Source organism: Anabrus simplex, chromosome 8 (genome assembly GCF_040414725.1).
Source record: "Anabrus simplex isolate iqAnaSimp1 chromosome 8, ASM4041472v1, whole genome shotgun sequence".
Taxonomy (NCBI): domain Eukaryota; kingdom Metazoa; phylum Arthropoda; class Insecta; order Orthoptera; family Tettigoniidae; genus Anabrus; species Anabrus simplex.
The window spans coordinates 229,723,782-229,741,745 of NC_090272.1; the positions used below are offsets into that span (position 1 = coordinate 229,723,782).

Below are 17,964 nucleotides of genomic sequence, written 5' to 3' on the forward strand. Positions count from 1 at the left end.
AAGAACACACGTCACCAACACACTTACCTCAGACCATCATAATTAACACGTACTTCTTTGCTAGATTACTCCCAGAACAAACACACACTACCTAAATCAAAGTCTATTCTACTTCCATGATTTGCAACCAAGCAGCCCCTAAAATAACTGAATACACAAGATCTGGTACAACAAGGCGTGGCTGAAACTTACAATTATCTTCAATTATGATTGGTACCGCTATCATTTTATTTACTCACTTTGACTCACCCAACGGCTGTTATAAGATCTGATAGTACCTTCACTTACCTTCTTCATATCACAATTTCCATCATCGGAGTTATTCCCTCACTACTTACGTCATATTCTCGGCATTACAAGTACTGACATCACTTAACAGAACACTTCTTACGTCGAACTTACTACTACCATTAATTACTTCATTATCTACGACTACGTCACTACTTAAATATCTCACTTAACATTACTTAGGTCACAATCACACTACTCTTAAATCTACTTTCCCTACATAACTACTTATACTAAATACCTGTTCATTTTCTACCTTCGGACTGTTCACTTTATTTACCCGATTCCCTGTGAATATGAAATACTCTGACTCGATAACGACACCTGGATAACATTCATATTAAGACTATCATAGTCTCTCCGATAACTCAAATCCGTACGCCTCCCATCTTCCGATTCTCTCTGATTACTCCTCTGACCTTCTCTCTCATAACACAAATACATACGCCTCCCATCTTCCGATTCTCTCTGATTACTCTTCTGACCTTCTCTCTCATAACTCAAATACATACGCCTCCCATCTTCCGATTCTCTCTGATTACTCTTCCGACCACTATCACCATCAACACAACTATTAATCCTCTGCGGATCATGATCACTACCTCTTCTCTTGTACACGGCTAACATTTTTCCCCTTTCTCTCTACAATATTACTTTCCCCAGCCATCATGCGTTCTCTCTCTTGCGCGCGCCCTTGCACACATTCCTCCCAAAGCCTATCAATGAAAACTTTAAACTCTCCTAAATTAGACATATTATCCCAGTACACTCGAAACCATATTCTACTTTCACCGACAAACACATTAGACAAAATCTCCAACACGTATTCCCATTCAATAACATTATTCCTCAACTTACTTGCAAATCTTTTCTCGACTACTTTTACAAATTCTGTAGTACTGAACTGTTTTCCAGAAAACCTGGTTAACTCACGATCCCTACTGAACAAACCACTCGCTACTATCACCTCTAAAGCTGTCTTACCTCTACCTTTCTGCCGTATCACTCCCTGGCAACTCAAAATTTCTTCTTCCGCTCCTCTCTCATCCTTCTCTTCCTCTATTCTCACGTCTTCCTTCAATTCTTCCTCTCTTTCTCTTACCTGCTGTGATCGCGTTTCCTGTTCGCTCCGTAGTTCAGTGACCTCCACAAGTTTGCTTTCAATTTGTTCAATTCTACTAATCTGTTCCCTCGTATCTTCCCTAACTGCATTGTAAATTTTGTCCAATCTTTTCTCGACTACCTCATGAATTTCTTCCCGATTACTCGCAATCTTATTACTTAACTCTAAGATATTCTCTGTACATGTTCCTTTGACATGCTCGATTTGAGTATGAAGCTCGCTCCGACTCGACTCCATTTCTTCTCTAAGGTCAACACACTCTTTGTTTAACTTATTTTCTAACTTGCATATTTGACTAGTTACCTCTACTATCTTAGTATCTATTTTAGAATTAAGTGATTCACTTAGCCCATCTATTTTATCATTAATCGCACTGTTACTATTAATCAATTCTTCGATTTTACTACTTAGAGAGTTAATCTGTTTATTACAATTTTCATTACTATTGTCAATTAATTCTTTCATCTCTTTCTTATTATTTTCACTACTAGTATCAATCTTTTCCTCCATTCGTTTCTGAATATTTTCACTACTAGTATCAATCTTTTCTTCCATCGCTGTAAATCTGGCCAGCAGCAAACTTAGAATACCTTGGTTCATTCCCCCCGCGATTTCTTTTTGAGTTTCAGTGTGCTTCTCAATTTCTGCACTTTCCTGAATTATCTCAGAAGCTTCCATCGTATTCACCTGCTCCCTACTCTGAATTTCACCTTGGATGTCCGCAGAAACAATGACCTCGTCGTCACATGACTTTTTATTGTCTTCCTTGTCCATCTTTGGTTCACTAGTGATAGTACGCGATCTCAAATTAATTTCCCTCTTCAAATCCCTTGACATATCCCCAAAATACAAATATATATCACAAAATTATAGTCCTGAAATTTACCGGTAATAATTTCTGTTGGCTTAAATTGTGCATACTCCTCTCAAAATGAACCTATGATATGCTGTCATTCAGAACAAATTCTGAATTTCTTCGTGCACCACGTTGCGGAGCCACTTTGTGAACATATTTATTACTAAAAACTAACAGGGTGTGGGGTAATAAGCTTACTTTTGACAACATACCATATAAGTTCTGGGAAAAGGAGATTGGCGTTCGGTTTCCCCATTAATTTTGAGGTTAAGATATTTTACTGTCAATGAAATGAAACTATGAATTCGTTTGATAGAACAATATATATTCTTTAAATAATATATCAAAAAATAGTGAGTCTTGTTGCGATAAAACAGATGAGAATATGAAATTATGATATTGCAACTGAACGAAACTAGGCATGAATTTGAATTCTTCTTGACCGGACATTTAACAATTTATACGAAATATTTCCCTCACTGATTCACTTGACTGTACCTTCAACACTTTGAGTGTAATTACGACGTAATCCATTGCTCTGGTGTTTACTGTAGATGTGTCACGCCTAACGTGGTGATACATCCTTGCGACTGCTTCTTCTCCATATCATCTGACTTCTTTGTAAGTCAATATGGTATGACCTCTTGGCAGGTCCAGGGTTGCCCTCTCTGACTCCTTGGTAAGCCTTGCGTCCACGTCTTCCACTAAGTGACGGACCAACCATTTGGTCTCACTCTCTCAATGACCAATAATTAATGGCTCACTGAGTCTTCTCCATCTCTCGTTCACACTCGTTGGCTGACCACCTAAGGCCTCTTGATCTAGTAGACTACTTCACTGTACTGCATCCGTATAAGTAATGACTGACGCTACAATGTGCATCCACCTTATATAGACGTTGGTTGACACAGCTACGTAATCTCCAGAAATAACCATGACATACTCCCACCTACGCGACAGATATTACATACAGTGGTGAAATAGCCCTGCGGCGATTGAGTCCGTGCGCGCATTGCTAAATAAATACGATGACGTAGCCAAGGCGCGGCGATGACTTGGCAGAATCTCCACTAATCTTGCACAATGTCCCAACGTCACACTCAATCTCTGATATATACAACAATTCTCACTGTACAGGTATTGAGTGTTATACTACACATACGTATATATGCATACATCTAAGTGCAATCTTGCAAGCAACAGGCAATTGCAAAATTGAATAAAACGGATAATTACAATAATAGTACAATATCACAGATAACATAATAATAATACTGACATAATAATAATAATAATAAAATACAGATAAAATCATGGAATAATAAAAATACAGATATCATCTTGTAACGGGATTTGAACCGTTACACTGTCTTTAACACTTCCTATTGTACTCCTTACATCAAGTCGTAATGAGTCCTAATTTTAAATGCAAAACCACCATGGGTTATGTTCATGGAGAGAATACACTTGTATTCTTCCGTATTACGGAACAGTAGCGTAGCTAAACTCATAATAAAAGCTCTCCTGCCCTATACTAGTCAAAAACCGGTATCCTGTTGACTACCTCTCGTCATTGAGATAAACAGTCCCAATGAGAGTAACTTTTGAGTAGAATATACTCAGATGCGAAGTGAACTAAGTTAAAAATCTTCTCCGATGTGTAGACGTAGAATCGTAGTATCTTCCAAGCGTGAGAATCAGAATCAGAATGTCCGAATCTCAATGTGAATCTGAATGTGAGTCTCTTCTCCAGCCCTTGTCGGTGGTATATATTGGTTCAAAAGTCTCCTTCCATCAGCCCTATCACATGGTCCAGTAAGATTCGAGGTCTCATCCCTTCTCCGATGTACAGCTGTGAATCCATCACGTTGCTTCATTACGTTCATTCGCATAGGCTGAACTTTCCCGCTGAAATAAAGCGTCCCCAAGCATAGTTTGAAAAGTGGGTGTTAATAATGTATCAACTGTCTCTTCATGATGTGGAGAGGGTAATATCTCTCGTAACCTTGATGACGTACTTTTCCTGGAATTGGGCTGAAATTAGCCTGCTGACTCTGGTCACCTCACAACGGCTATTGGAAAATTTTCTGCAAGTTATAAATATGCGTGATGTTGAAATACTTTACCCAATAATTTGTTCGTTCAGAATACGTTATAGCCGCGATACAAAGAAATGAAATGATGATTGAAATGGATGATAAAAACCTTATATATCTATATATACATATTAATTTAAAAATGACCTATCAGTGATTAAATATATACATCTTATCAATTAAATATATAGTTCAATAATTAAAAACATTCATTGATGTCCCAAACATCACAGAGGTTCAGTTTTTAATTACAGCTAACCATCTTGGTTCAACCCCGAGTTCAGCTACATCTGAAGAATTCTGCAAATTTCTAAATGCATCATCGAGTTAAGTTACGAATAGTGAAGAATGTTCTGATTGACCAAGAAAGTAAATAACGCAACTCAGGCAACAAACGCCATGAGAGGAACAGATCAGTGTCGTGCTCCTGTACCGCTCACTGTTCTGACTGGAGCCCAAACCACTTAACTAAATATATATTGAAAATCTACCGAAAATTTTTACTTGAAAGTAGATACAGAGGCGAAGGGAGATTTGGTCAATAAGATGAAATTTAAAGGAAGCAGTAGTAGTGAGGATCTCTAACGTATAAAGGCCCTTAAAACAAGTATTTGATTCTTCTTCCTAACATTTCCCATTTTACTGAGGTCGCCACTACGTGGATCTGACCCAGTTACCCTCTGGGTGGGGGGACGCAGACGAAGAACATACTCATGGTGTCTCCTACCTGTCGTAAGAAGAGACTAAAAGGTGCGACCAAGGGATGACGGAATTGAACCATGAGATTATTTGCGATTAGTACCATTATATAAGGAACACCATGGGTCTGGGCGTTTTGCCTGTGATTAGTACCATCGTGTGCATTGCACTGAGGCGCGCAGAATCACGGACTGGCGTCTGTGCGGGAGGAGCTGCAGTGCGGCGCGCTGAGTTGCGTAGGTTCCCCCGTATTCAGAACGGGTCTGCGTTACCTACGAGTAGTACCAGTACCACTCTGTGGTGAGGAACATCACGGAATTGCACACTGCCCGCGATTAGCACCACTATGGGTCTGCGTTGCCTGTAGATGGTACCATAATGTGCGATCCTATGATCAGTACCACTATAGGAGGCACAGCATGATTCTGCTTCATCAGTGATTAGTATAATAATTATGAGGGACCGTTGACCTGGACTTTGGACCCTTTTGGACAACCATCATCTGAGAATGAGGAATTGTGAATTGGATTCACTGATTGTTTTGGATTCATTACTTTTTCATAGTGTTGTATGTTCAGTCTTCAGCCCTAAGGCTGGTTGGATCCTCAACAGCTCCGCCATCAGTTGTCATAGATGGCCTAGGCATCAATGAAGAGGCGTACTAGGGAAATGAGGAGTGAGGTAGTTTCCCGTTGCTTTCCTCACTTTTCATAGTAATTCGTTTTTGATTTTATTCAGTGGATACCTTTTGAAATTTTAATCTCTTTTAATTTCGTTGCACCTCGTACCATTAGGGGTCGATGACCTAACTGTTATACCCCTTTAAACATAATTGGGCCCAGTTTTACGGCGAGATGCCTTCCTGACGGCACTCCTATGTGGAGAACGTATTCACTGTCGATTGTTCATGTGATCATTGGTAGTGTGTTGGCGAAGAGAAGTCCATCTATACAAACTCCCAGTCCCCGAGCCAGACCATAACAAATTAAATCCTTGAATCGAAACCCAATGTGCTGAGCATTCAGACAACGAGCCCGACGTGTAAAATATTTGAGTGTACACTGAACGGACAATAGTTAAAAATGTCGTTAATTTATCGCTCGCTTAATTTACTTTCACGTCACAAACAGAGGACCAGTTAGCTCCTTCATGAGTTTGAAGATGTTTATCTTCAGTGAAGCTCAGAACAAAGGAAAGCTATTCACGAAACTTCAAAACAGATCTGATGAAAGGAAAGAGAGCACTGAAGGGAAAATACACATTTAAGGAATGTTCAGGGGAACAATTAAATTATTCTAGGCAGCTGTTCATTCATTCTTTCATATGTGGTATACGTAATACTACAGTCTCATTTAGGCTTATACTGTATACGGCGATGGAAATACAATATTCACTTCACATAGACCTATTATTTTCGTAATTTTGTCCTTGTTAGTGCTTTGTTGTTTATGTACTCTTCACTGACTGCCTGCCTTTTATTTTGAATAAATAGATCTGACAGTACAGTGTTCACAAGACGCTCCTATACTTGCTTCTCCGTCCATTGGTCTCAGGACTAGAGAGACAGTCCTTAAGTCAGTCTGGCATCTCGAAGTGATTGAAAAAATAGGGGCAGAAAGGAAATGCTGATCGAGTGAAAGGGTTTCCACTCCTAAGGAGGACAGCATACTAAAAAGAATGTGTCTCAGCAAGCGTAGTCTCAACTCCAGAACTAAAACGGGAGTAGGAAGGAATGTATAATGTTTCAAATAACCAGCTGAACTGTTAGGAGTGACCGAGCAAGTGGCTGCTTCGGGAGATAGTGGGTTCGAATTTCACTGTCGGCAACTCTAAATATGGCTTTCCGTGGTTTACCATTTTCACACCAGGCAAATGCTGGGACTGTATCTTAAGACCAGGGCCGCTTTCTTCTCCCTGCTATCAGTTTCCTATCCCGTCGTCGCCATAATACCTATCTGTGTCGGCACGGCGTAAAGCAAATGGTGAAATGTGTTAGGAGTAACTCCTGCCGGGCTGAGTGGCTCGGTTGAGGCGCTGACCTGACCGCAACTTGGCAGGTTCGATCCTGACTCAGTCCGCTGATATTTGAAGGTGCTTAAATGCGTCAGCCTCGTGTCATTAGATTTAATGGCATGTTGAACAACTGCTGCGGGACTAAATTCCGGCATCTCCGCCTCTCCGAAAACCGTAAAATTAGTTATTGGGACGTAAAGCCAATAGCGTTATTATTATTATTATTATTATTATTATTATTATTATTATTATTATTATTATTATTATTCCGACTAATTTGTGGAACGCAGAGAGGTGAAAGAAGGTGCGGGCTTCAATGGGTCTAACTACAATACCAAGAATTGAATTAAAATTTTAACAAAGGTTATATTTCTATAGAAATTAAAAAATTAACAAATAACAGCATAACAGGTACAATTAGCAATCTTGAAACGAGACTTGGAAAAATCCAAGATTCAGAACTTGAACAATTTAGGGCTTCAAGCCCCTAGTTTTACAATCTCTGAGCTACCAGCTCACGTGTACAATTCAAAATGAGGAATAATTTAGTCCAGGGCAGAAATCCTTTAATTCAAGAGCACTTGCTCCCTAAATTACAATGTCTAGCCTTACAGAAGCACCCTTTACTATTGCAAAACTTAGAAAAGAGCTAACAGGCTCTCAGTTTCTTCCAGCCTACTCAAGACATTACATGAAAATCTTACAATCTCTGGCCTCTCAAGGCGTATCATACCAAGTGAAATAGTTTTATATAGGGATATCTAGTACCCAACCTACAGGGCCTTTGCGAAAAAGAACAGGTTAATAAATGGCCCGAACAAAAACTGAATGGAGGCGAAAACTGCGCTCCAGATAATGAAATATAAAATCCCACAGGGCTCTCAGCCGATGAAACAGGGGCTATTCCCAAACTACTGAGGTGGCTTGCATGGAAATCACTTTAACACATTACTGGAAGAATGCGGTTACGAAAACTGACACCTCAAACCAAGATGAAGGGGTGCTCGAGAGGGTAACTCACTCGCTATCCCTGATTTACAGTAAAGACTTTGTGAAATGTTTTCATTAGTCGAAAGAAGATTTACATTTTAGAAAAGTTTGTTACATAGTTAAAGATTCGGACCTTCCCCTCGGATGAAGCTGCGGAGGTAGCTACAGAAAAGAGAATTTGTGGCCATTACCTGGTAGACGTTCGGCCGACCGAAGAGAGACACGCCCCGCCTCCTGCCTTAACACACACACTTAGAAAGACGGCGATCAATTGACAAGGAAACATGAAAAGCCGCAGTTTATATACCCTCAGGGAAGGTTCGAGAGGATTCTGACTAATCCGTACACACCCTCTCAATTTTATTTGTTAAACTCAAAAGTTACACTCAAAATCGAACAAGAAGCCTGTGATAGGTTGAAAATTAATTACAAAATTTTTTCATTGGCCAGATTCAAAACTGGTGGAATGAGACAGAAGTGTTGCAAACCTAGAGTTCCAAGAAAACCCACAAACAAACAAAAAACCGAAAGTTGAGAAAACCTATAAACACAAAATTTCTTTCAATAACAACTTCCTTTACTTTGCACCACAGTACATGGTCATAGTTTTTTGGTAGAGACATCTGCGAGAAAATGTCCAAACTTCTTGATGTAAAACAAAACAAGGAGAAATTCAATCAGTTTAGGAAACTTCACCATAACGCAATTAATATTTCAGTGGTGTCATCTTCCGATTAAAGTTCTAACTCCATATAGTATCAGTTTCACCTTTTGATCGATAGAGGAGTTTATTAAGGCGCTGATTTTGAATGAGCGGAGTAGAGGTGTACCTCCCGGTACAATTATAATAATAATAATAATAATAATAATAATTATTATTATTATTATTATTATTATTATTATTATTATTATTATTAGGAGTAACTGCTTAAAACAGGACTACCTGACAGTTGCCTCAAAAAGAAGCCTATTCTGACTAGAACGAAGCGACAAATGCAACGGGCAAAAGAACATCTCTCACAATTTGCCTTACGTCGCACCGACATAGATAGGTCTTAAAGCGAATATGGAACAGAAAAGGCTAGGAGTGGGAAGGAAGCGACCGTGGCCTTAATACGGCTACAGCCCCAGTATTTGCCTGGTGTGAAAACGGGAAACCACGGAAAACCAACTTCAGGGTTGCCGGTAGTGGGGTTCGAACTTACTATCTGCCGAATGCAAGGTCACAGCTGCGCGCCCTTAACTGCTCGGGCATTTCGCTCGATAAAGAACGTAACTTATGACTTGACCGGCAGAGAATTTAAGAAGGAATTAGCGGGGGTGATAGCGGCTAAGAGAAGTACAGAAACATTTCGATTATTCGATTATTTCGATTATTTACTGAAGTGACAGTAGAGGACTAATACATTCAGTATTAAAATCACCAATTTCACAGGGGATCCCCAGTTCGATTCCCGGCAGGGTCAGGAATTTTAACCATAATTGGTTAATTTCTCTGGCACGGGGCTGGGTGTATGTGTCGTCTTCATCATTTCATCCTCATCACGACGCGCAGGTCGCCTACGGGTGTCAATCAAAAGACCTGCATCTGGCGAGCCGAACTTGTCCTCGGACATCCCGGCACTAAAGCCATACGCCACTTCACTTTTTCATCACCATTTCGTAAATATAAGGGAATGATTAAAGTGATTTGATAGGATCTGAGCATGTTGTTGTAAATGAAACATGTCATTGTTCAATAGTGAATGTTATAGCGTTATAAATTATGTTTTGAAATTGTGTTTGACAGACGGAAACGCTTTTAAGTTACATCAGCAGAGAACTGGAGTAAGATAATCTCTCTAGGAGTCAACATTTAATCTCCATGACGAAGGTGGTAAAATATTCGTGCGTTAACGAATCTATGAAGAATTCTTGACTTAACACTGGAGCATCCACAGGAACGAATAGTCTGGGGAGAAATTTGCAGCCTTGGGGTATGTGATGAAAACCTCCCAAGTGGCATTGTTAATGCAGATGTATACACAAATATATTTGAAAGAAAATTGATGATCACAACGACAGGTTGGTGGTGATGGTGGTGGTGATTATTGTTTTAAGAGGAAGTGCAACTGGGCAACCATCCTCTATATAACACTAATCAGAAGGAAAAATGGAAGGGGTCCGACACTTCGAAAAATGAAGGTATCGGCCAAAGGAAGGGAAGGGCCACGAAGGGCGTGAAAATGAAAGACTCCCTAGCCCTCGCAAACCTAAGAGCGTCGGGGTCGGAAAAGAACAAGAGTTGACCAAGGGAGGTCAGATAGTATAGATGAAAGTGAGGAGCCTGGCACAAGTAAGTGGAAGCAATGCCAGGACTCAGCTGAGGGCCTCGTGGTCGCCAACCCACTCACCACCACCACCACCACCACCACCACCACCACCACCACAACAACAACAGGCTCTTTTGGTGATGCTTCAATTTGCATTTTTCAAGAGGACTCTGCTCATTGCCAGAGAGCTCTGAAGATAAGCATTATGACTAATATTTGTATTTTGTATGAGGTAGAAGTTGTGTTGATGCAATTACCCGCTATTTCTACATCTCAGTTGAAATATTTCCTTTGAAGATCAGAGTGGGAATATCCCGAACCTCCATCCCGTCGAGAACAGATGGAAAGTTATGGGAAATGTTGTTGCAAGAAAGGAACTCACGAATGAATGGAAACTGCCAGGGACCATGGTGCGCGCGTGGTTTCATGAAATGAGCTACGAATATATAAATAATTAAATGATCTCAATGCCCGAACGATGCCAAGCAATTATTTAAACATGTAGTGAACCATCATTGTATTAATGGTAGCAGCAAGTTCATAGACGGCAGCTGGACACTTGCAGGAACTGATAACTACAGTGTACCAGTGGCGGCTCGTGAAAAAATCGTCCTACGTGCTACAAAAAACAAGCTAAATACGCTGTTTTAAATCTGCATATTGCCATGATGAACAACGCTTACTTCAAACTTGGTAATACTACTACTACTACTACTACTAATAATAATAATAATAATAATAATAATAATAATACAACTTTTCTCACAATGTATTACTCAGAACAAACAGAAACAACATTAATTTGGAAGCAGATGAATTCTTCGACAACTGTCTACGAGATAAATAATTCATTGAAGAAATATTGTTTTTACTAACCTAATGGCGCAACTTACATCAGTGCAAATAGAATCGTGGGAATATAGATCCCTACTAAGAACACTAATTTAATTTCACTTTATATACACTGCAGTGGATAAATAATTTGATAAATCTTCGTATAAACTTTAGCACTAACACAATGACAGGAAAAACACGCACCAGTAATATAACCGCGAGATTAAAAACCGCACAGAGCAACTGAAAGAGCTGCCAGCTGATTCATTGAGACCTCCCCTATTGACCAGAGTAAATGTCCAGCTCCATGGCTAAATGGTTAGCGCGCTGGCCTTTGGTCACAGGGATCCCGGGTTCGATTCCCGGCAGGGTCTGGAATTTTAACCATCATTGGGTGCACGTGTTGTCGTCATCATCATTTCATCCTCATCACGACTCGCAGGTCACCTACGGGAGTCACATCAAAAGATCTGCATCTGGCGAGTCGAACATGTCCTCGGATACTTCCGGCACTAAAAGCCGTACGCTATTTCATTTCACCAGAGTAAATTACATTGTAATGCGGGATAACATTTAGGGTCAGTCAAAGATTCTTTGACTCACCTACGAATTCCTTATTTTCGACACAAAAGGAAGATGGATATTTTAATAAGCATGTGTGAGATAGATTGCCTCCACTTACGCTTTACTTTCGAACCCAGACGATGCTACTCTCTAGTGGCAGATTCGCTTACCACGTTCAACATAAGCACGGCCGACTGGATCCCTCGCTGCGCTCCGGGTAGCAGGAGACATCGAGTAATTCTACCCCCTTGCGGGAGAGGAAGTAACTATCAACGGGATCAGTGGAAGTTGATCCCGGTTTGCGGTATACTCCGCCGGCTAGGGGGAGTGTTGCAAGCTTGGCTGCGCCTGCGTATTGCTTCCTCCAGGCTACAGGCAAGGGCTCACTTCACATGAGCACGAGCCTTGTTCCCCGGGAGAACGGCGCTAGGTGTTCGACAGATCTCGTCCTGATTTTCACAAAACACAAATTCATATCGTACTCAAAACAACGAAAAGGCACCAGGATAATTGTACTGTACATAAATAATATTCCTTACAGTTCCAAGCTACGTGCTGGAGCCCGGTAGCACGTACTGACCGGCCGCCACTGTGTAATACACAACTACTGTGTGTGCTTCAAACATGCATATAGACTATTACGTTCATGCACTATTTACTTTCACAAAGTGTTGCACCACTAACACTATTGTATTCAGTTAGAAGTAAGCTAGGTAGACTGAATGAAATAAAATTAAAGAATGCCATCACTCATTCCAGATTTTAAAAAAATGAGGAAAACAAATCAATTTGTCACAATTATTCAACGATTATAATGAAAATGGCAAGGTTTGGAGTATGAGGCAATGCACTTTCCCATGACTATCTGCACCGATGATGTAGGCTGTGTAATTAAGTTGGAAGTCAACAATTCGAACCTCCTTTGTAATTTAATGCACGTTGTGTTGTATTGGTGGAGGTTTCTTGACAAAATGTAGAATGCACGTCGACCATTATTACTGAAGAGCTCTTAAAAATGATCAGTTCGTCTGTCCAGACAAAGCTACAGGTGGCCCTTAAACCTCAAGAGTGCAGGGAAACTTTGTGACCGAAAATTTCCTTGTAACTCTTGATAAGTGATTATAGCCCATGTGAACTCCAGTTTGATCCACTTTCTTGTGCCAGACTCCTTACGTTTGTCCTTCCCATCCGACCTTATTTGGCCAACTCCGTTCTATTCCGACCCCGGCAGTGTTAGGTGTTGAGGCCTTCACGCCCTTGTGCCTTACCCTTTCTGTTGCCGATACCTTAATTCCTCGAAGTGTCAGAGCTCTTCTATTTTCCTTCTTATTAGTGTTACTAGCGGTTGGTTGTTCAGTTGCACCTCCTCTCTAAAGAGCGCCCGCTCTAACGCAGACGAGGAGTTCTGCAGGGGGAGGAGTTTCAGGCATCCCACGGATATTCAGACTGCATTCAATAACCTCAGAGCATGGGCGGATAAACACTCGCTAACCATCAACAGTGCTAAGACAAAAGTTATGAAATTTAGAAGGGGAGGAAAACTGGCAACATATGACGTCTTCCGTAACGGAAATGAACAACTCGAGATCGTGTCATCGTGTAAATACCTGGGTAATGACACTGCAGACCAGAGGCGCAACCTTCACACTGCACGTAAAGGAAAAAGTAGCGGCAGCAACCAAAGCAATGTTCGAGATCCCCGAGCCGCAGAACCTCTCTGAGCACTGCAACGGCACTGTTCAAGCTTAAAGTGGCCCTGTTGCAAACATGAAAAGAATACAAAATATAGAGGCCAGGTACTTGAAACGGATCCTACAGATCTCAAAATTTACAGAGAACCGAATGGCATACATTATGGCAAACGAAACGTTCTTTCTGGAAGAAATCAAACATTCGGACTACCAGACACCGCCGCATCCACTGCCGTCCTTGAAGAAAGACAGAGCCCCCTGCAGAAACCTGAAGGTTTCTATGAAACAGAAGTAATGAAGGACAGTGAATGGAAGGGCCCAAACTACAAACTACGCCATGTATACACACGCTTCGGTGTCCACGGATTCCACGGTAAAATATGCCTAACCACCAGATTCCACGCCCCAAACGCAGAATATATCTGCCGTCTGTGTGGCATGACCTATCCTAGGTATCACCTGATGAACTGTACTAAACAAACAACGCATCAGCACACTTGCTAAGGACTGGTAAAAACGAAGTGATCTACCAAAAGAAAAAATGACAAATTGCACTCTTAAACATAATATATGTACACATTGTGTTTAATTTCAATAAATTAAAGAATAATCACCACCACCTCCAGTTTTAAATGGATTTTGATCTAAAAGAATTTGACTTTCCGTTTCAAAAATTCCACATGCATTGACGTGGCAGTATCATTCGGCTATCACATCCCTATTAACTGTAAGACAACACTGCGTGCGAACAACGGCTAGCAAGTACTTGGTGTTCAAGAACAAAAGTGCGTATTCCGGAGATAGTTTCGAATTTCACTGTTGCCAGCCCTGAAGATGGTTTTCCGTGGTTTCCCTGTTTTCACTCCAGGAAAATGCTGGGGCTGTAGCCGTATTAAGGCCACGGCCGCTTCCTTCCAACTCCTAGCCCTTTCCTATTCCATTGTTGCCATAAGATCTGTGTCGGTGCAACGTAAAAACCATTGTATTGTACAATAGTGCGAAGAGCTTATCAGAAGTTGCACTTGGTCTAGAGTTCCTCAATTCTCAGTATGAATCACTCTACGGCGAACTTAGACAGCTGTGGCACACTTATAATCAAACAATAGAACGTTGGTAAGACAGATAAGGTTCGCATCTTGTGTAACTAATGTTGTATGTGGTCACCATGTCCTTAACGCAATAAGGGGACTCTTATAATAATATGTTTTAACTGTAGGCCTACAGCAAAATGCATTACACTGAAATTTTTCTTCTTTCTCTTCCCTGGCCTGTTCCTTAATTACTTGGGTTCAACACATGTAGATTAAGCCTAGTTCTTATGGCCGGATGCCAACTCAATGTGAAGGGCCATATTCACTTATTGTTTAGAGATGGGTATGTTTTTGAGCTGGAGGTCGATCTGGAAATAGTGTAAGCAATTTAGCGAGGATAAAAGACCAAGGCCAACTACTACAATATATCAGACCTTAATGCTACTATCGATTGGGAGGAAAATGGCACCTTCGTGGGCGAGCGTTTGAGACATGTGGTTGGTATATATCTGTGTTTACATTCTGTTAAAGTGTGTGAAGTAATCTATAACAGTTTATTAGTACGTTGTATTGTTAGGAGTGTATATGATGGTATATTTAGTGTACAGTCAAAGACCAAACTGTCGTATGTGTGTAATCAAAATTTGTGGTTAGGGAAATCTCTTTCCAACCGAAAATGGTGAGCCTATTCGTTTTTGTTTTCTTATTCAGTCGGTGTAATTTCATGAAATTTGACGATAAATATTAGTTTCTTTGTAGAATATAAGCGTGCGAGTGTATTCATATGGGTCAGTGGTCACTTAGAATCTGTAATTTTGCGCAGTCATGTGAGAATGTGTTTGTTTTTGATCGTGTTGTGAACCGTATTTAAATCGAACTATGGCAATGCCTCTCATACAACCATTCTTTAGTTTTCTAAGGAATAAAACATTAAGAGAGAAGTGGATTAAGAACATCCATCGTGAATATTTTTACAAAGCAGTAGTGTGCTTATGTCATCTGAGAGTAAGTATGAGGTTAGGGAAGACTTTATTTATAATTCTAAATGGTGGACTTATTCGTATTCCTCGAAAATAATTCATTTAGATGATAATTGATACGGTGATGTTCCATCAGTGTCTTACGTGTTTCAAAGTGTTGCGTGATTTAGATGCAATTGTATTTTGCAAGAATATTTGCTTGCCTGCAGAAACATTTGGCTGGATCTTGGAGTATTAAAAACTTATAGTGTGACAGATGTAGCAATCTGTACACTTACACAGAAGAAATAGTGACTTGCAGGGATTAGCTTCGTTCGTAACGCAGGGGTTTTATTATACCAATACCTTCCGATTCATGCTGTGGATATCAGTTATCAAGTAGTCTACACCAAATTGATGCTCGTCCATGTAGGTTAGACATTGTTTAGAGTCAATATTCATATTCATGTTCTTCAATGGGGAAAATCCTATTATATCTTTAATGTCTGAACGTTTCATTACTCAGTTTACCATCATTGTTGGAAGTTGTGCTATACCATCTGTCAAAATGTTTTTAAAGATTTTCCAGTAAGGAAGGCTTAACATCACGAGGGGCCGTTCATTGTGCTGGCGTAATCATTTCGGTTGTACTTCCCTTTCATTGAGTGCTGAACATTAGAAATTGTCCACCACTTCGAAACTAAGGCAACACGTTATGTTTCATAGTTCTCATGAGAGTGAAGAAATTGAGGAATATCGCTCCTTAAATTATTTTTAAACATTCAAAATGATGTTATAAATATCATTGTAACAGTTTTATAGTGTATTTCCATCTATCCACCGAAGTGAAATCTAAGAGAGAACGTTATTTGACTAAGTGAGATTTCTAAGTAATCAGCGTGTTGTTCTCTTTTGCTGTGGGGTTGTTAATCTATTCTAGCAGAATATGTGTGATTCTACTTTATTATATGTGGGGAGTAGTTGTTGACGAAGCGTTTTCATAAGTGCAACAGTGATTTTCCCTACGATGTTACATTTATCATGTTAAATTACCACCGTTGGCAAAATATGTACGTGATCTTTTCGTAATTTCTGGCGGATTGAACCAGATATTGTATATCTCTTTCAGTGGTATCAACACAAGTAACTTAATGTGATGCCGGGCTGAGTGGCTCAGACGGTTGAAGCTCTGGCCTTCTGACCCCAAGTTGGCGGGTTTGATCGCGGCTCGGTCCGGTAGTATTTGAAGGTGGTCAAATACGTCAGCCTCGTGTCGGCAGATTTACTGGCAGGTAAAAGAACTCCTGCGGGACTAAATTCCGGCATCTCCGAAAACCGTGAGTTGGTTGATCGTCGAAATAAAGTTATTGCGTGCTACCCTAACCTTCATCAGTCGGCATCTACTGCGCCCACGACGTCCACCATCTTGGTTTTGATATTACGGTCTAATCAGCCATCGGATGCAGATCGAGCAGGCAGTGGGTCTAATATATTGTAGTCGGTCTTGAAAAGACAGACATCGTCGTAACCAGGCAACGAGTGTACGTCATATGGATGGAAGAACGACGCCATTTCGGTGGACGGAAAGACATGTTTTTGGAAGATGTTGATGTTGGACGTCTTCGACCTATAAAGAGAGGCTGTGAACAAAGCAATGGTCAATAATTTTACCGGAAAAACCTTAATTAAGCTTCTGAACACTGCGGAAAGAAGAAAAAAATTATTTATTGGACATAAAATCATGCGCCCTGCAACAAATAGAAGGTCCTGTTTTTCATAATACGTATCTTGCGAATATTTATGGCCAGAAAATTGTGTGCTAAATCAGCTGCCATATTGTTGGACGTAGATCTTGATAGGTGGAGCTATCTTGTGACACGACATGGTAATGTTGTGTGCTGGATCAGCTGCCATATTGTTGGACGTAGATCTTGATAGGTGGGGCTATCTTGTGACATGACATGGGAATGTTGTGTGTCCAGCAGCTTCCATATTGTTGGGTGTAATTGTGATGCTACTAGCTTCTTTCGCTTTATCGGAACTCTTTTCTCCCCTGTGGGTGGAGTGAAACAACCCCTGCATGTCGTAAGAGGGGGAAGAACACGCTCTCGTCTTCTAAGCCCAAAAGCATATGCATGGTTCTATGGTTTTCCGTGTAGCGGAAAAGTGTACATTTATAATTCTCTGTAGTAGCTGATCGTGTGACGCAAACGAAGACTATCATAACCACCCAGCCGCTGACCCAGAGGAATTAACACGTGGCTAAAATCCTCTGCCCGGTTGGGAATCGGACCCTTGATACTGAACCGAAGCTTGTTCTGATCATTCAACCAAGTGACCGCATGCACTCAAACGTGTGTAAGATGTCTAAAAATAAACACTACTTGTTTTTTGTTTCTTCACTATTTCACAAAACAAATTCACAAACTTTAACGTTGATGGTCCGGTTCAAGGGTGTTATCTAATACCGGTACGTGATCGATGAACGAAACGACAGTGAGAAGCCGA

The 17,964-nt window shown here is 40.6% G+C and overlaps 2 protein-coding genes across 4 annotated transcripts in view; one reads left to right on the top strand and one right to left on the bottom strand.

The window, feature by feature from the left end:
- The window catches only part of RpS24 (ribosomal protein S24), a 325,883-nt gene extending 311,278 nt beyond the window's left edge, over nucleotides 1-14,605 (bottom strand). Inside the window, exon 1 of the mRNA XM_067152765.1 lies at nucleotides 14,599-14,605. Coding sequence (XP_067008866.1) covers nucleotides 14,599-14,601 — 3 coding nt within the window. The 5' untranslated portion in view covers nucleotides 14,602-14,605. The remainder of the gene's footprint in view (nucleotides 1-14,598) is intronic.
- LOC136879035 (carboxypeptidase E) overlaps nucleotides 1-17,964 on the top strand; it is a 216,768-nt gene that overhangs the window by 44,309 nt on the left and 154,495 nt on the right. The window lies entirely within an intron of this gene.